Source organism: Ambystoma mexicanum, chromosome 2q, assembly GCF_040938575.1.
Source record: "Ambystoma mexicanum isolate Mex_15411 chromosome 2q, UKY_AmexF1_1, whole genome shotgun sequence".
In the NCBI taxonomy this organism is placed as follows: Eukaryota; Metazoa; Chordata; class Amphibia; order Caudata; family Ambystomatidae; genus Ambystoma; species Ambystoma mexicanum.
In genome coordinates, this window is record NC_090924.1 from 73,958,674 (window position 1) to 73,971,607 (window position 12,934).

The 12,934-nt window shown below is 43.4% G+C and overlaps 1 protein-coding gene across 3 annotated transcripts in view; it reads left to right on the forward strand.

The window, feature by feature from the left end:
- LOC138569156 (glucagon receptor-like) overlaps window positions 1-12,934 on the forward strand; it is a 698,697-nt gene that overhangs the window by 654,172 nt on the left and 31,591 nt on the right. For all 3 annotated transcript variants that reach the window (XM_069646870.1, XM_069646869.1, XM_069646871.1), the window contains one exon: window positions 9,217-9,305. In XM_069646870.1, the coding sequence (XP_069502971.1) occupies window positions 9,217-9,305 (89 nt within the window). The remainder of the gene's footprint in view (window positions 1-9,216; window positions 9,306-12,934) is intronic.

The following is a 12,934-nucleotide window of genomic DNA, read 5'->3' on the forward strand; positions in this document are numbered from 1 at the left end:
GGTAGTGACTTTTATTTTTCTTCTCCATTTCTGCAGAATGCAACCAGTGTTTCTACGGAGGAGTCTTGTGCTCAGATAAAGGAGTTATTTTAGGGTCGCTTTAATTCGATTTCTCAGGCGTCAACAAATTTGAGGAGGCTATGAAATGTCTTGCTGCACGCTCTCTCGCCAAATTGTGGATATGGCCTGACAAGATAAGCAGTCTCCTTGTCATGGTCAGCACCTCCAAATACACCAGGCAGGTGCCACTGTTAAGCTTCACCCCGGTTCAGCAGCGGTCCCTTGTCACAGCTGCCCCGACGGCCACCCAGACCTCCCTACTGTCTGAAACAGTATTCTTTAAGCCAGGAGTCTGCAACTTGTGGCTCTCCAGATGCTTTGGACTGCAACTCCCATGATCCCTCACCATTGACAATACTGGCAAGGGGTGATGGAGTTGTAGTCCAAAACATCTGGAAAGCCAAAGGTTGCTGACCACTGCAAGCAGTAGTGTTAGGTCCGGCCTCCATGAATATAAAGCACTGATGAGAGTGCAGTGAATTTATTTGCTGAGTGCTCCTTAGAGGTATTTAAATCCTTATCTAGTGCAATGCTCTCAAGCTGGCTACAATTTGAGGGTGTGAAAGAGGCAGAGGGCATGTCTATTCACCTCTGCTCCAGCCAGCGTACACATTGTCTTCTTTGCTCACTTATGTCCACCTATGCGCAATGTCCATGTGCTGGGCGTGGCCGAGTTCTCTTGCCCATGCTTTGCGTATCAACTAGACCACCACACAGCTCTCACAATATATAAACAAAAATTTGACACTATACACTTGCTTGGATTATCTTTCATGAGCGCAAGCAGGATCTGGTGTGAAGGGCAGCTAGTGACCTTACAGTTCCCATTCAATCTTTCACCATCTTCCCGGCGCTCTTAGCCGGGTACGCACACAGGGCATTATACAGTATGCTGAAACAGAGTTCTCCTTTGTCAAGTTATTGGTGGTCATCAGAATCTTGTTTCCAGGTCTGTTATTTGTTCCTGGTGATCCCCTTCCCTTGCGTTGTTAAACACTTCCTGCCGGTTGGTGCCTTTTCTTCGTGACCTCTTCTTCTTTACCCGGCTACCATTTCCGCATTTCGTCTTTGCCCATCTCACAGTTAAACATTTCTCTTCCTTGCAGGATTTGAGATGGCTGACACTGTGGGTCTTATCACGAGTTTGGTGGTAAAGCATCGGTAAAGCTGCTAATTTACCTGCAAACCTGTTTACTGTTACCACCACTCGGTCCTGTGGCATCATCACAGGATTACGAGTAGTGGTATGGAAGTGTAAATCCCCATTTTAGAGTACAAAAGCCTCCATAGGGATTTTTAGCAAATTTCCTGCAAGTGGTAATACAGTGTGGTAATTCTGCTAATTTTTGGATGATTTACCTCTAGCATTTTGCCGGATGTGAATCCTCCACCTTACCTCCAAACTCTAAATTTGGTTGTGTGGTAAAAGTGACGGTAATTCTGCTCCCACCCCAAAAAAATTAATTACCACCACTTTTTCAACGCACCACCAAACTCATAATGAAGCTCTATGGGCCCTATGTTGTCTACCTCTGTGGGAATTTTCATTAATCCTGTAAACACAGCAGTACTTCATTCACGGCACTGCTACGGTATTTTTGCACAGGTCATGAGATCCTTTTGAAAGTTCGCCAGGTTGGCAAAGTCCATTAATTCCCATTCTTGTGCATTGCGAAACACTAGTTATTTATAACACGTTTAATAACCAAAAGGTTTCTAAGCGCGGACCCAGGATTCGAACCTGGGTTGTTCTGCATCGTCCAACTTCCAAGATGAGCGCTTTGTCTCTGAGCTATGCTGCCCGTACCTTGAATGCTGTATATTTTGTGCTTGCAAATGTATCTGATATGCATTCCTCATACTGCCTTGTTTAACATCAATACCAATTCTAATTCGCTAAGTATTGGGTAAATATCTGGCACAATTGCGCTAAGGCCTGATTCATGGAATCATTTGCGCTGAAAACGCAGATTTGCGCGCCTTTCTGTCTGAAAATCCCCAAATCTGTGTTTTCAGCGCAAATAATTCCATGAATCAGGCAGTAAGACTCTGCAGGTTTATGCAAAACTTGAGTTACCAGGAGTGTTTCTTCTAGAGCAGACATTCTGTTGCTTCCATCACTTTAGATGGGCCCTCTCTGGTCAGGGCTTGTAGAAGCTCAACTTGTCACCTGCGGTTGCGAGCACTGAGCGTATCTTTTGTTTAACCGCAATGGCTCAGTCATGTAGTTGAATTCTGCATACTTGGTCACCACTTCTGGCCACATGTGTTCTGTTATAGCCATGGCGTGGTCTTCTGCGCACAGGTCCCCTTTTATACACAGGTTGCCTTGGTCTTCCAGACTAACATTAGTATTCTCTTTTTTGCCACATGAATCTTACCTTTCGTTGACCTGCCCTTGAAAGCTTGAAAGTAATTACACTCTTCTTAGATCCTATGTTATTGCTTGTTTTTTTTTTTAATTTCCTCATATTTATTGTGTGCTTAGTTTGTAATAAAGAAATAAGTGCCAGGGCTGAAATATTTTCGAACACACCCATGACACATCCGGATGGGCAGCTCCACAGCCACTGTTGCCACAGCCCACAGCTGCTCCCCATGCCGTCAACACATATAGGGTTAACCACAACCCCGGTTTTTTTTTTGTTTGGTACCAACTTACAAAGTTACCATGCGCCTGATTATTGTTCCAATTCGAGAAAGTGTCGCAGGTTGTGTGGAGCAAGAATAAAGGGGACACTAGTGACCCCGACCCCTTGAAGTGATATTTGAATGGACTTCTCCACACTTCAAAAAAGCGCCACACTGGGTATTTGTGAAGGGTTGGTAAATTTATTAGATTGAATTAAAGGTGCCCTTTACGGATGACATGTGTTTCGACACAGCAGTGTCTTTTTCAAATCAGGGCTGATAGCAATGCTAAATCTCAAGTCAAAAGGTTTCAATTAGATGAAACACACAGTTATGGGTTAAATCCCCCTCCTGGTTTGCTGCAGTCTGGTGTGTCGAAACATGTGTCATCCGTAAAGGGCACCTTTAATTCAATCTAATAAATTTACCAACCCACCAAATTAGCACATTTGGAGAATTCTCCCTAACAGTGTCAGCATGTTCTTTGGACTCACAAGGTCTAGGCAGTTTCTTAAGTACAACCTCATGTTCCGCAAGCAGCTGATGTTTGGTTTGTGTCCTCTGATAGAAGCTCAGTCTGTGAATGGCTATGTTGAATTTCACATTAGATATTTTTTCCTAGCCTCTTGATTGCCTCAACACATACATCATCTTCATTTGCGTGGAATTCACATTGAAGTACATTATTGAACACTGTGCGCCCTTCAATGCTTAGATTGTTTAGCTTCATCACTCTTTTCCTTTACGCTGCACATTTTGCATCAACCAGTGTGAGGGGAGTTTTCCTAAAGTCCACTTGAGGTAAGACTCGTTAAAACTATCTCTTGGCATACAGGTCCCCAATTCTTAGTATAAGTCTGTACTACCCAAAGGATGTTGGCTTACCATAGAAGGAAGATGTGAGCTGTAGGTAAGTACACTGTCCAAAGAAACTCTTACACAGTAAATATATTAAATATATACACGTATTCTTATTTACACAAGGAAGTTAAATACGTATTTCACTACCCAACACACATAAGAATTCTTAATACTTTTCAGAGGTGATTACTTCAATAGTAGTTGCTCGGGGTTATAATTGTTACAGAGTTTAGCACTAATGACAGTTCTACCGTATTATCGGTACTCCTGCGCTCTCGTGTGGCTTTACAGATAATTGTTTTTAGCTAGCAAAACCACATCAGGTAAAAAAGAATTGAAAGGAAAAAGGTTGGTTATACACACCTGTAGAGGAGGTGCCAAGTACTCCCACTCAACCGGCCCGCCTACATTACCTGAAAAGTATGAACCAAAGTATGTGACGTACACTACACCAATAAGAAAGCAAGAAGAAGAGCAACAACTCTGTGCAGTACCCATAAGAATACCTATACCTAAGAGAATATGGGACGTAAAGTACCCATTGAAGAAACCATACTTACTTCCAAGACAATATGATGGCCATTTGAACACGATTCCTGATGAAACAAAGAAACTGAATGACCAGGATGAATGGTGACATCATACAAAACTGAATCGACTCCATATAGAAGATAACCAGACCAGAGAGGCAGACGATTTATGAATAACAAAGAAGTATCACATGCCACATGCTTATAGTGAATAGATCGCGACAAGTGCCAATATATACATAATAGATACATATGGATTAAATAAAGAATGAATGTTTCCACTACTTATAAAGCAGTCTTGACAACGAGGAAGGCCTCAATTCAGTGTCACAGTTACAAAAGCAAATTTAATTAAACAAAATATATTTCAGCTAAAGGTGTTGGCTGACCCAAGAAAGCCAAGGTCTTATCAGAACTAGAATTGGCTGACATTGGATACAATTAATGTAAAAGAACAGAAGCTCCTGTTCAAGAAGGTCAAGTTAAAACAAAAGACGTCAGAGGACTATTGGAGAATAAAATCAAATACACGAAAAGGCCCAAATCGTGGTGTTCAGTCACGTGATGGAAGAAAGTTGGATGCATGAGAAGATAACACCTACACACGGAAGCCAGACAATACACATACTCCTTAAAAAATCCCAGAGAACAGTACAGACTCAAGGCCAACTTCAAAACACTAATTGACCCTGAACCATTGAGTTGATGATGGAGTGTATTTTTAATTGGTGGGAAGCTGGTATTAAGACGATCTTATCTGCACCTGGTTGTTCGGTCTGCGTGCTGCTCACGTAGTTATTGACGGGGGTTAGTAGCCAACCAATTGTAGAGGGCCACGTAGTTGGGGGTCCTATAGTTTGTGTAGCCAATGGGACGTTGTACATTTAGTGACGTTCATAGTGGCCATTTTGAAGGGAGGGCTTAGTTGCCCCAGCTGTTGGTAAGTATCCAATAATGTCTCTCCGTTACTCTATACAGATATAACACCTATGCTTTGTTATTCACTTAGAACCAATACCACTTCCCGATAGGTTTTAGAAGTTTGCCACATAGGATGACCTTGGTATTAACGCAGGTCAACACGTCAGCTATGACCAATTTTGGGTTTAAGAACGCAGCTTTTTTATTAAATGATTGAGAGTTGAGTATCCAGCGATTGCTGATTTTCGTTGTACTCCCTGTTTTAGTGACTTGCATTAAAACAGACAAACGTTTGCCAATCTATTTGTGTCGTCTGAATTATTGATGTTTGATTAAAATCTGCATCACCATTCATCTCCAAGGTATTGCTACTCATCTTAAAGGGCTGGAAATCTCCAGTTCACACCAGAGCTTCTACTTCTTTTCAAGTCCAATCCCTAACTATACGAAAAGTCATTGTAGTCGCAGCAGCAGTCTTGAGAGAGGACCCTTGGCACAGATTTCTTCTGTCTCCTTGGGCGGTCTGCGATTTTGGCGCCTTTTTATCAGCTCCAAAAAGGACAGTATTGGCCCCAGTTGATCATCTTCGATTCTGAAGACCTGCACTCTGGTGAGGGGATTTAGGTGAGTGGGATTGTGCTTCTGGAGGTCAAACAGGAGATCACCAAAGTTCTGGATGGATTCGGCCTTGCAAAGTCGTTGCACTGCAAATGGGTCGCAGGTCGCCTGGTATTCGTGGTCTGCAGCTCTGGAAAGACACAGCACCTCGGGAGATGGCTCAATTTGTAGTTCATCTCAGGGCTGGTTGGTCCCACAAGCCAAAGGGTCATCTTTGGAGCTCCTCTGTCGATAGGAAAATGGAGTCAGGACAGTGGTGGTCGCTTCACAGTTACTAGAAGGGTCTGCAGGCATCTCTGATCATCTTCAGCTACGGATCATCTGTTCCAGTGGCCTTCTACCTCCATAACCTCACCTTTTATTCAGTTTTCCCACTCACTACTCTGCAAACTCTCTCAGTATTTCACAGAAAGGGGCAGGTGGCTGTCCAATCAGGACAGCCAGCCCCCCCAGTTGGAAGTGGTTCCATTCAGGCACACTCACAGGCAAAGGGCAGCAGAGAGAAACACTCCTCCCCAACTTCCTGCTTTCGCAGACACACTGGAGCCTAGATGGGGTCGCGCCGAAAGGAAAAACACACACAGATCCGTCCCTCTCAAAATAGTAGAAGAAGGGTTCACAAAGGACAACCACAAAAGAAATGGCGTAAAAAGAAGGGCGCCACCATGTTAGAACATAGGCGACCCTATTGTTCAAAACAGAGGCTGTGAATACAAAAAGCACAATAGTTGGTGGAACACATCCACTGCCACCAGCCATAACTGTAGGGTTGTCACTGTGACTAAAAATTCACAAGAACAGAGAGAAGGGGGATACTAGGTATCCCCTTAGCGCTCCACATAAGGCGGTGTGTGCTAATCTCTTATAGGATAACGTTTAAGGAAGGATACAAAGTATGCCTCTATCCCTTTAGAACTGTAGTTAGTAAGGATAAGGAAAGAATCTCAAAGGAGAGCCCAAAGGGTTCCCAGCAACACCACACATAAGGTGCTGTGTGCTGAGAAAGTTAAACACAGATGCCTTTAAAGAAATATGGAGGAAAGCAGACTCCATAGTGAAGATAAAACACAGAGAAGAGAGTTCCAAAAGTAAGAGCAAAGAAGAATTAATGAGTGGGAGGAAAAAGGCTCCCCTCATTCAGGATAGAAAGAAAAAGGTCCAGAAGTTCAGCAAAAAGTGCTCGGGGGTCACTATAAGAGGGGATGAAGCATATAAATGATACATCTCCCTAACATTCAGTGCATCAATATATCTGTGAAACGCACCAATTTCCACGTTTGCCATTGTATCTGCAGTCTTCAGGATGTTTGGATGTTCTGGCGTGGTTTCAACTTCAAAATGTGAATAGTGAACTGTTTGGTTGTTGCAATTTGATCACATATTTAACGTTATGGTGGGTTTAACAATGTTTTCAAGCCTCTTTAAACTTACCATAACTTTATTGGTGTTTTGTAAACATGCCCCAATGCTCCAACCTCAAGAATGCCAAGACCATACTGCAATGATGATTCCTAATAAGGGTGGAACCGTTATGTAGTTGTCTGGCAGTCTTGAAAAATGTAGGTCTTGGGCTATGTATAAAGTAGCACTGCCCTCTAAGATAAAGACAATTTCCTGTAGTAAAAGGCTTGCATTTGGGCTGATCTTCATACCCACATTGCCTTGCTGCTTGCTGATGTGGCTCGGAACTAGAGGTGAACTTCAAGCGATGGCTACTAGGTGGCGTTTTTTAATGTGTAATACATATACATATATATACATTCTAGGACTCTAGTTGCAGGAACGTTAAGGTGAGAACTTAATGCAACAAAACCCCTGAAATGTAGCTAGCCATCTTAACTTGTGCCCCCTGTTGCACAGCCTTTGACCTACAATGATGACATCACTCATAGTATATGTTAAGACACTTGCAGTCTTCAGCGATGGGTTTTGGCCGTGCCCACTGTATATCACACTCCCTTGCCCATGCCCACCCTTTACTTAAAAATACTCCTGCATCACTGGCCAGTGAATCCTCCCCCCCGCGACCTCACCGTATATGTCGCAATAACTTTATATTTTTAATACCTTTTTTTCCCCATAGCTGCAGTTATACCCCAGATTATACCTGAGGTTATCAGGAAAAACAGCAGTAATAAAAATGCTCCCATGCCTCTCAGACCCTCACCAAGTGCCCCCCTCATGTGTGCCTGCTTCCCCCACTCCCCTGATGCCTCATCTCCCCTGCGCTCTCCCGTTCCCCCCACAACACTTGCCATTTCTGTGATGCAGTTTCAATTGAAATTCAAGTAGTCGCGGTTATACCCACGGGTATGTGAACAAGATTTCAGCTTTGTGTTGCAAACTTGGTCCCTAGCCCCCCTCGAACTCCCAAATTTCAATTGGTGTCCTCTTGCCTCCCCCCCACCCCGTGTTTTTTTACTTGCAAATGGCTTTTTTTCAGCATTTTATTTTCAGATAGCCTGGGGTATAACTGCCGCTATCACTCACATTGAGAGAAAAAAAAGATGGCAGGTGGATAATTTATAAACAACCCACACACCCGGATACTCAATGTATGCGTACTGATATAGCTATTTATTTTTGAAAAGGGGGCACCCCCTTCTCTGTCAAATAATTTAAAAAGTACTGGATGGAATAATCCCAAACTACAAAAGGATCACAAGTCAACGCTTTGTGCCCAATTTGTTTCAAACCTGGTCCAAATATGTCCAGCGGTTTTGGCTGTGTGGTCAAGCAAAAATTGACCTTTCTTACCTATGAGAAAATTAATGGGAACTAGGTCGAAAGTTCTTGTTTTTCTTAATAAATTTTTTTTTAATAATCTTTCCTAAACTTTTGGTAATTGCCACGACCAACCAGTATACAAATTGTGGAGAAGAAACCACATAGAACCACTTGGAGGGATGTCGGTGGCAGATTAGCGCTTTGCATTGTACTTTTAGATTACACGCCACTGTTCAGAGTTGTACTGGTTAATTTCATTGTAGTTGCCAATGTGATAACGAACCAAAAAATGAAGAATGCATTTTTAACGAATCCAAAACAACGAAAAAATATTGATTTATTATTATTTCATTTGCTTTTCTTCTTTTTTTGGGTGGGGTCCTCCTAAAGTCCCCCGTTTCCCCTTGTTTAAAACCCCCTCCCTACCAGAATTAACCCCTTACATATATTTATTTTAAAGAAATTCGATATTCTTTTGTTTTTAGATTTGTTAAAATGTCATTCTTTGTTTTCAATTCGTTCAAATCACTGCATACTGTTACCTCCGTTGGGTTCCTCCAGACTAAATAAAGCACTGACGCAACACCGACTGTGCAGCCTATTTATTTACTGCATGCACTGTAAAAGCAATATATATCCTATCTTGAAATAACTAGTTGTCAATAATGCAGCAATTTGGCAGTGTGGCTGTTGCAGAGGGAGCGGCTGTGCAGCTCTGCTCCCTCTTGCACAGTATTCTGTTTGTGCACTCATTTCTCTGCATGCACAGTGTTCCATTCTTAGGCACGGGCATGCTTTCTGGTGCACGCTGAGCGTGTCAACCGGCCCACTACAATTAGCGAATCACTGATTCTTCTTTTGTTTTTAGATCAACTTGGTCATTTTCACAAGAATTTTGAAGGTGATCCTCGCGAAACTGAGAGCCAATCAGAAAGGCTACGCGGACTACAAACTAAGGTAGGTGTGTCCTGACTAAACGAAGCTGTCCCCTAGCGACAAGCACATGAAATTGTATTTGAACATGTATTATGATGTTCCAAGCACTAGGCACAGCCTTTGCCACACTTTATAGAGGTAAACATCTTTCCCGCAAATACTCATTCAAATGCCATGGACTTTGTCGTGTGTTTTGTGTTGTATAGCAACACACAATGGCAGAGTGGCCATTTCAAGGCAATTATTGTTGCCGGTCAAATAGCACAACTGTGTGCAGCCTGCTGATGCAGATTCGAGTCCCGGCAGGGCCCATTCAACCTTTCATGCTTCCGAGGTTGATAAATTGAGTACCACGTAATACCACACTGTGGGATAATAATATCAACGGTTATCTCAGCGCTCAGATGCCTGCAAGCTTGTAGCGCTGTATAAAACTAGATATTATTATTATTGTAAGAAAAACTAAGACGAGAACGCGACGTGGAGGTTTAAAAAATCTAGACAACAGAGACACACTGCAACCAATGATCATTTCTGTGTAAATGGGAGGCTTTCTAAAATTGCAATGTTCCTAGTGACTTACAAAACCAAGGAGAGTCAGACTGGTGATGTAATACGCATGGGATCCCACACATCCTTTGGTAGCCTGTTTCTGGAAGGGTCATGCTGCGAGACGCAAAGAGGAGGTTTGCTATCATCCACTCTTCGAATATGACGCCAACAGTCGGTGGCCGGCCCCATGATGTTGGGTTGCTGCTAAGAGCACACAGAACTAGAACAAAAGCAGAGCATGGGTGTACATCTGAAACGGCATCTTAAATCTTTGAAAAATACACAACAAAAGTGTATTTCTCATATAATTAGTTGGAGCAGGTTTGGTGCCCCTAATGCGGACCCATGAGTCTTCCTCCCTGCCACGCCCTGAAACAATGAGCCCAGAGAAAGGCAGGCTGGGCTTTCAATCCAAATAAGCGGTAAAGAATTGTATTTATTTATTTATTTATTTATTTGTCACAGGGCAAACCGGGTGGAGACAGGGGAGGAAGACAATGAATTACAGCAAGGATAAATAATTGCATTAATAGTACAAACAAATATTGAGAATCGAGGGAAGGGGAGACAAACCTACTATGCCTTGCGAGTGTTCAGAACGTGCAGGTGCAGAGGGGTGAGGGACAAGGTCTTTGATGTTCATGGAGAAGTGCTCAGGGTAAGTGCTGAGAGGAGGCGATGATCGTGTGACTCAAGGGGTGTGTGTACAGGGATCCCCACCATGGTGTGCAAGCTTGCCTCGCCTCTACGTACAGTCTGCTGATAGAAGCGGATACTCAGTTGGGACTCAAGCAGTGGAAAAACACCACCGGAAGGAAGAGGAGCACCAGCACCCTTTCACAAGATGACCAACAACCTAGATAGAATGTCCCGCATATGACCACAAGAATGAATAATGAAAGGTATGTACAGCTCTATTCAGTCTACACTCAAATGGGTTCTAAGAGAACTTGTACCAGGCAGTTCTTAAATTACCCACACACAGGAGTGTATGCTTAATCCCTTAAATCTAGGCCTGTCCGCGTGAATAGTTCTTCCACGCAATCACACGGGTCCCTTGATGCAGACATGCATACCCCCGGCTGGTGATGTGAAGGCAACACGGTAAGTGCAGCATCATAGTGGGTGGAGAATAATGGGTGTTCATAGACTCTGGGACCACACCATGTTTGCTGTGCGGTAGCATGGTGATGGGACTCATATTCAAACCCATCCAACCTGAGATGGCCAAAACTGGGCAGTTGGGGGCCAAGGATGAAGTCTTGGGCAGAGCGTTAGCATCACTGCAGTCTTCGAGGTGACACCATATCTAGGATGCCTTTCGTGAAGTGAGAGCAGTCAGCTGACAACCCTGATGGCCCTTAGGCACACAGCAGTCTACAAGACCTCCTTTGAACATTCTGTTCCCAGACACATAGAGCTCGAGGGCTTTGATGGAATGAACTGCCTTCCCTGGTCAAAATGATGTCCATTTCTTAAAAATTGACTAAGCAAGCAAAGTACTTACACAATGCCTAATTTAAGCCCTTATTAAAATCTATGCATGCATGTACTGGGAACAAAAAACTTTAATTAGGTACATGAACAGTGAACATTTTTAAGCAGTTTACGTAATGCTTAGATTCTTTGTAAACTACTTGTACTGTTATTTAAACAATCAACCTGCTTTGCAAGTGACCAAAAAATGTCAACTCTTTGTCTTAGTCACTTATCCTTAGTGTACCTGGGCCATCTTGTCTGGCTTTCCTCCTTTCAGTGTGTGGACTCAGTCCATGCCAAGGTCAATGTCCTGCTCCCCTACTGGATAAAGCCATTCCTTCAGGCTCTCGCTGGACCCCCATAGGAGATCACAAACTTTGGGACATGGGAAAGGAATAACTGTTCTTATCATGACTATGGCCTCATTGGTTCCGTATCTGTGAGGGTGGGACGGAGTTGATCACCCTGCACAAGCTGCAGGGTAACTGGTGGGGTATTTACCCACTGTTGGGGATATTATTCTACAACCATCTGGTGAAGAGTGTACAGCCATCTAACCTAAAAGCAGAACACAGTTTCCTACCAAAGGAAAGACCAAACTCTCTAACGGCGTAACTATGCCAGAACAGGCAGGATTATCTCAAGGGAGGAAGGAAGGCTCCTAGTGAAGTACAGTTATTTCCAATAGCTGCCCCCAAAGAATTTACAATACTCGTATAGTGACAAATATACTTGATTATAAAATCAAACATGGAATAGCGGTCAGGTGAAATGAGTACTATAGACGAAACACAACATACAGTAAAACACAGTGTATGTATAGGAACAGTGATGGTCAGTGAAGGCACCACGCACTCCAAGTAAGTGTGTTGCCCACTGCCCAGTGGCAGGCACAATACATAAGGCGAGAAGAAAAGGGAGCATTGAACATACTAAACATACATTTATAAAGTCAAAGGTGCTCATTATAAGTTGGCTGGTGCGGTAATAAAGTGCTGAAATTAATGTACACCTGCACGTTACTGCACAGTCCAACTACAAGCTTGCCGTCGGTGCACCCGAGTTACATGCAGCTAAGAACTGAAGGTAAGGAACAAGTTACTTACCTGTAACTGTTGTTCTCCAGCATGGGTCTGGCATGGATTCACATGCTCATGAATATTCCCCGTCGTCAGGCTGGGAATCCTCGGTAAAGAAAAAATCAGTATCAGTTTCGTTTCTGATCTGTCTTTCGTAGTAGTAACCAATCACTGATCTCTGCGTCATACTGACCACAGCCAATGATTGGCCTCTACCTAGGCCCCGCCTCTGGCAGCCATCTTCAGATTTGGTAGCACGTGAAGAGGTAGTATGACCAAGCGAAGAGCCGCAGAGGGGTAGGCGGGAGGGTTCGCATGTGAATCCATGCCAGATCCTTGCTGGAGAACAACAGTTACAGGTAAGTAACTTGTTCCTTCTCCAGCATGGGGTCTGGCATGGATTCACATGCTCATGAATATAAGAATAAATAGCAGTACACACATGCACAACCACGGGGGTGGCAAAAGGCTCAACATTAAGCAATTCAAAAAGCTCAACATTCAGCATCTCTTACCTCCTCACCAGGCTCACCTTAATCG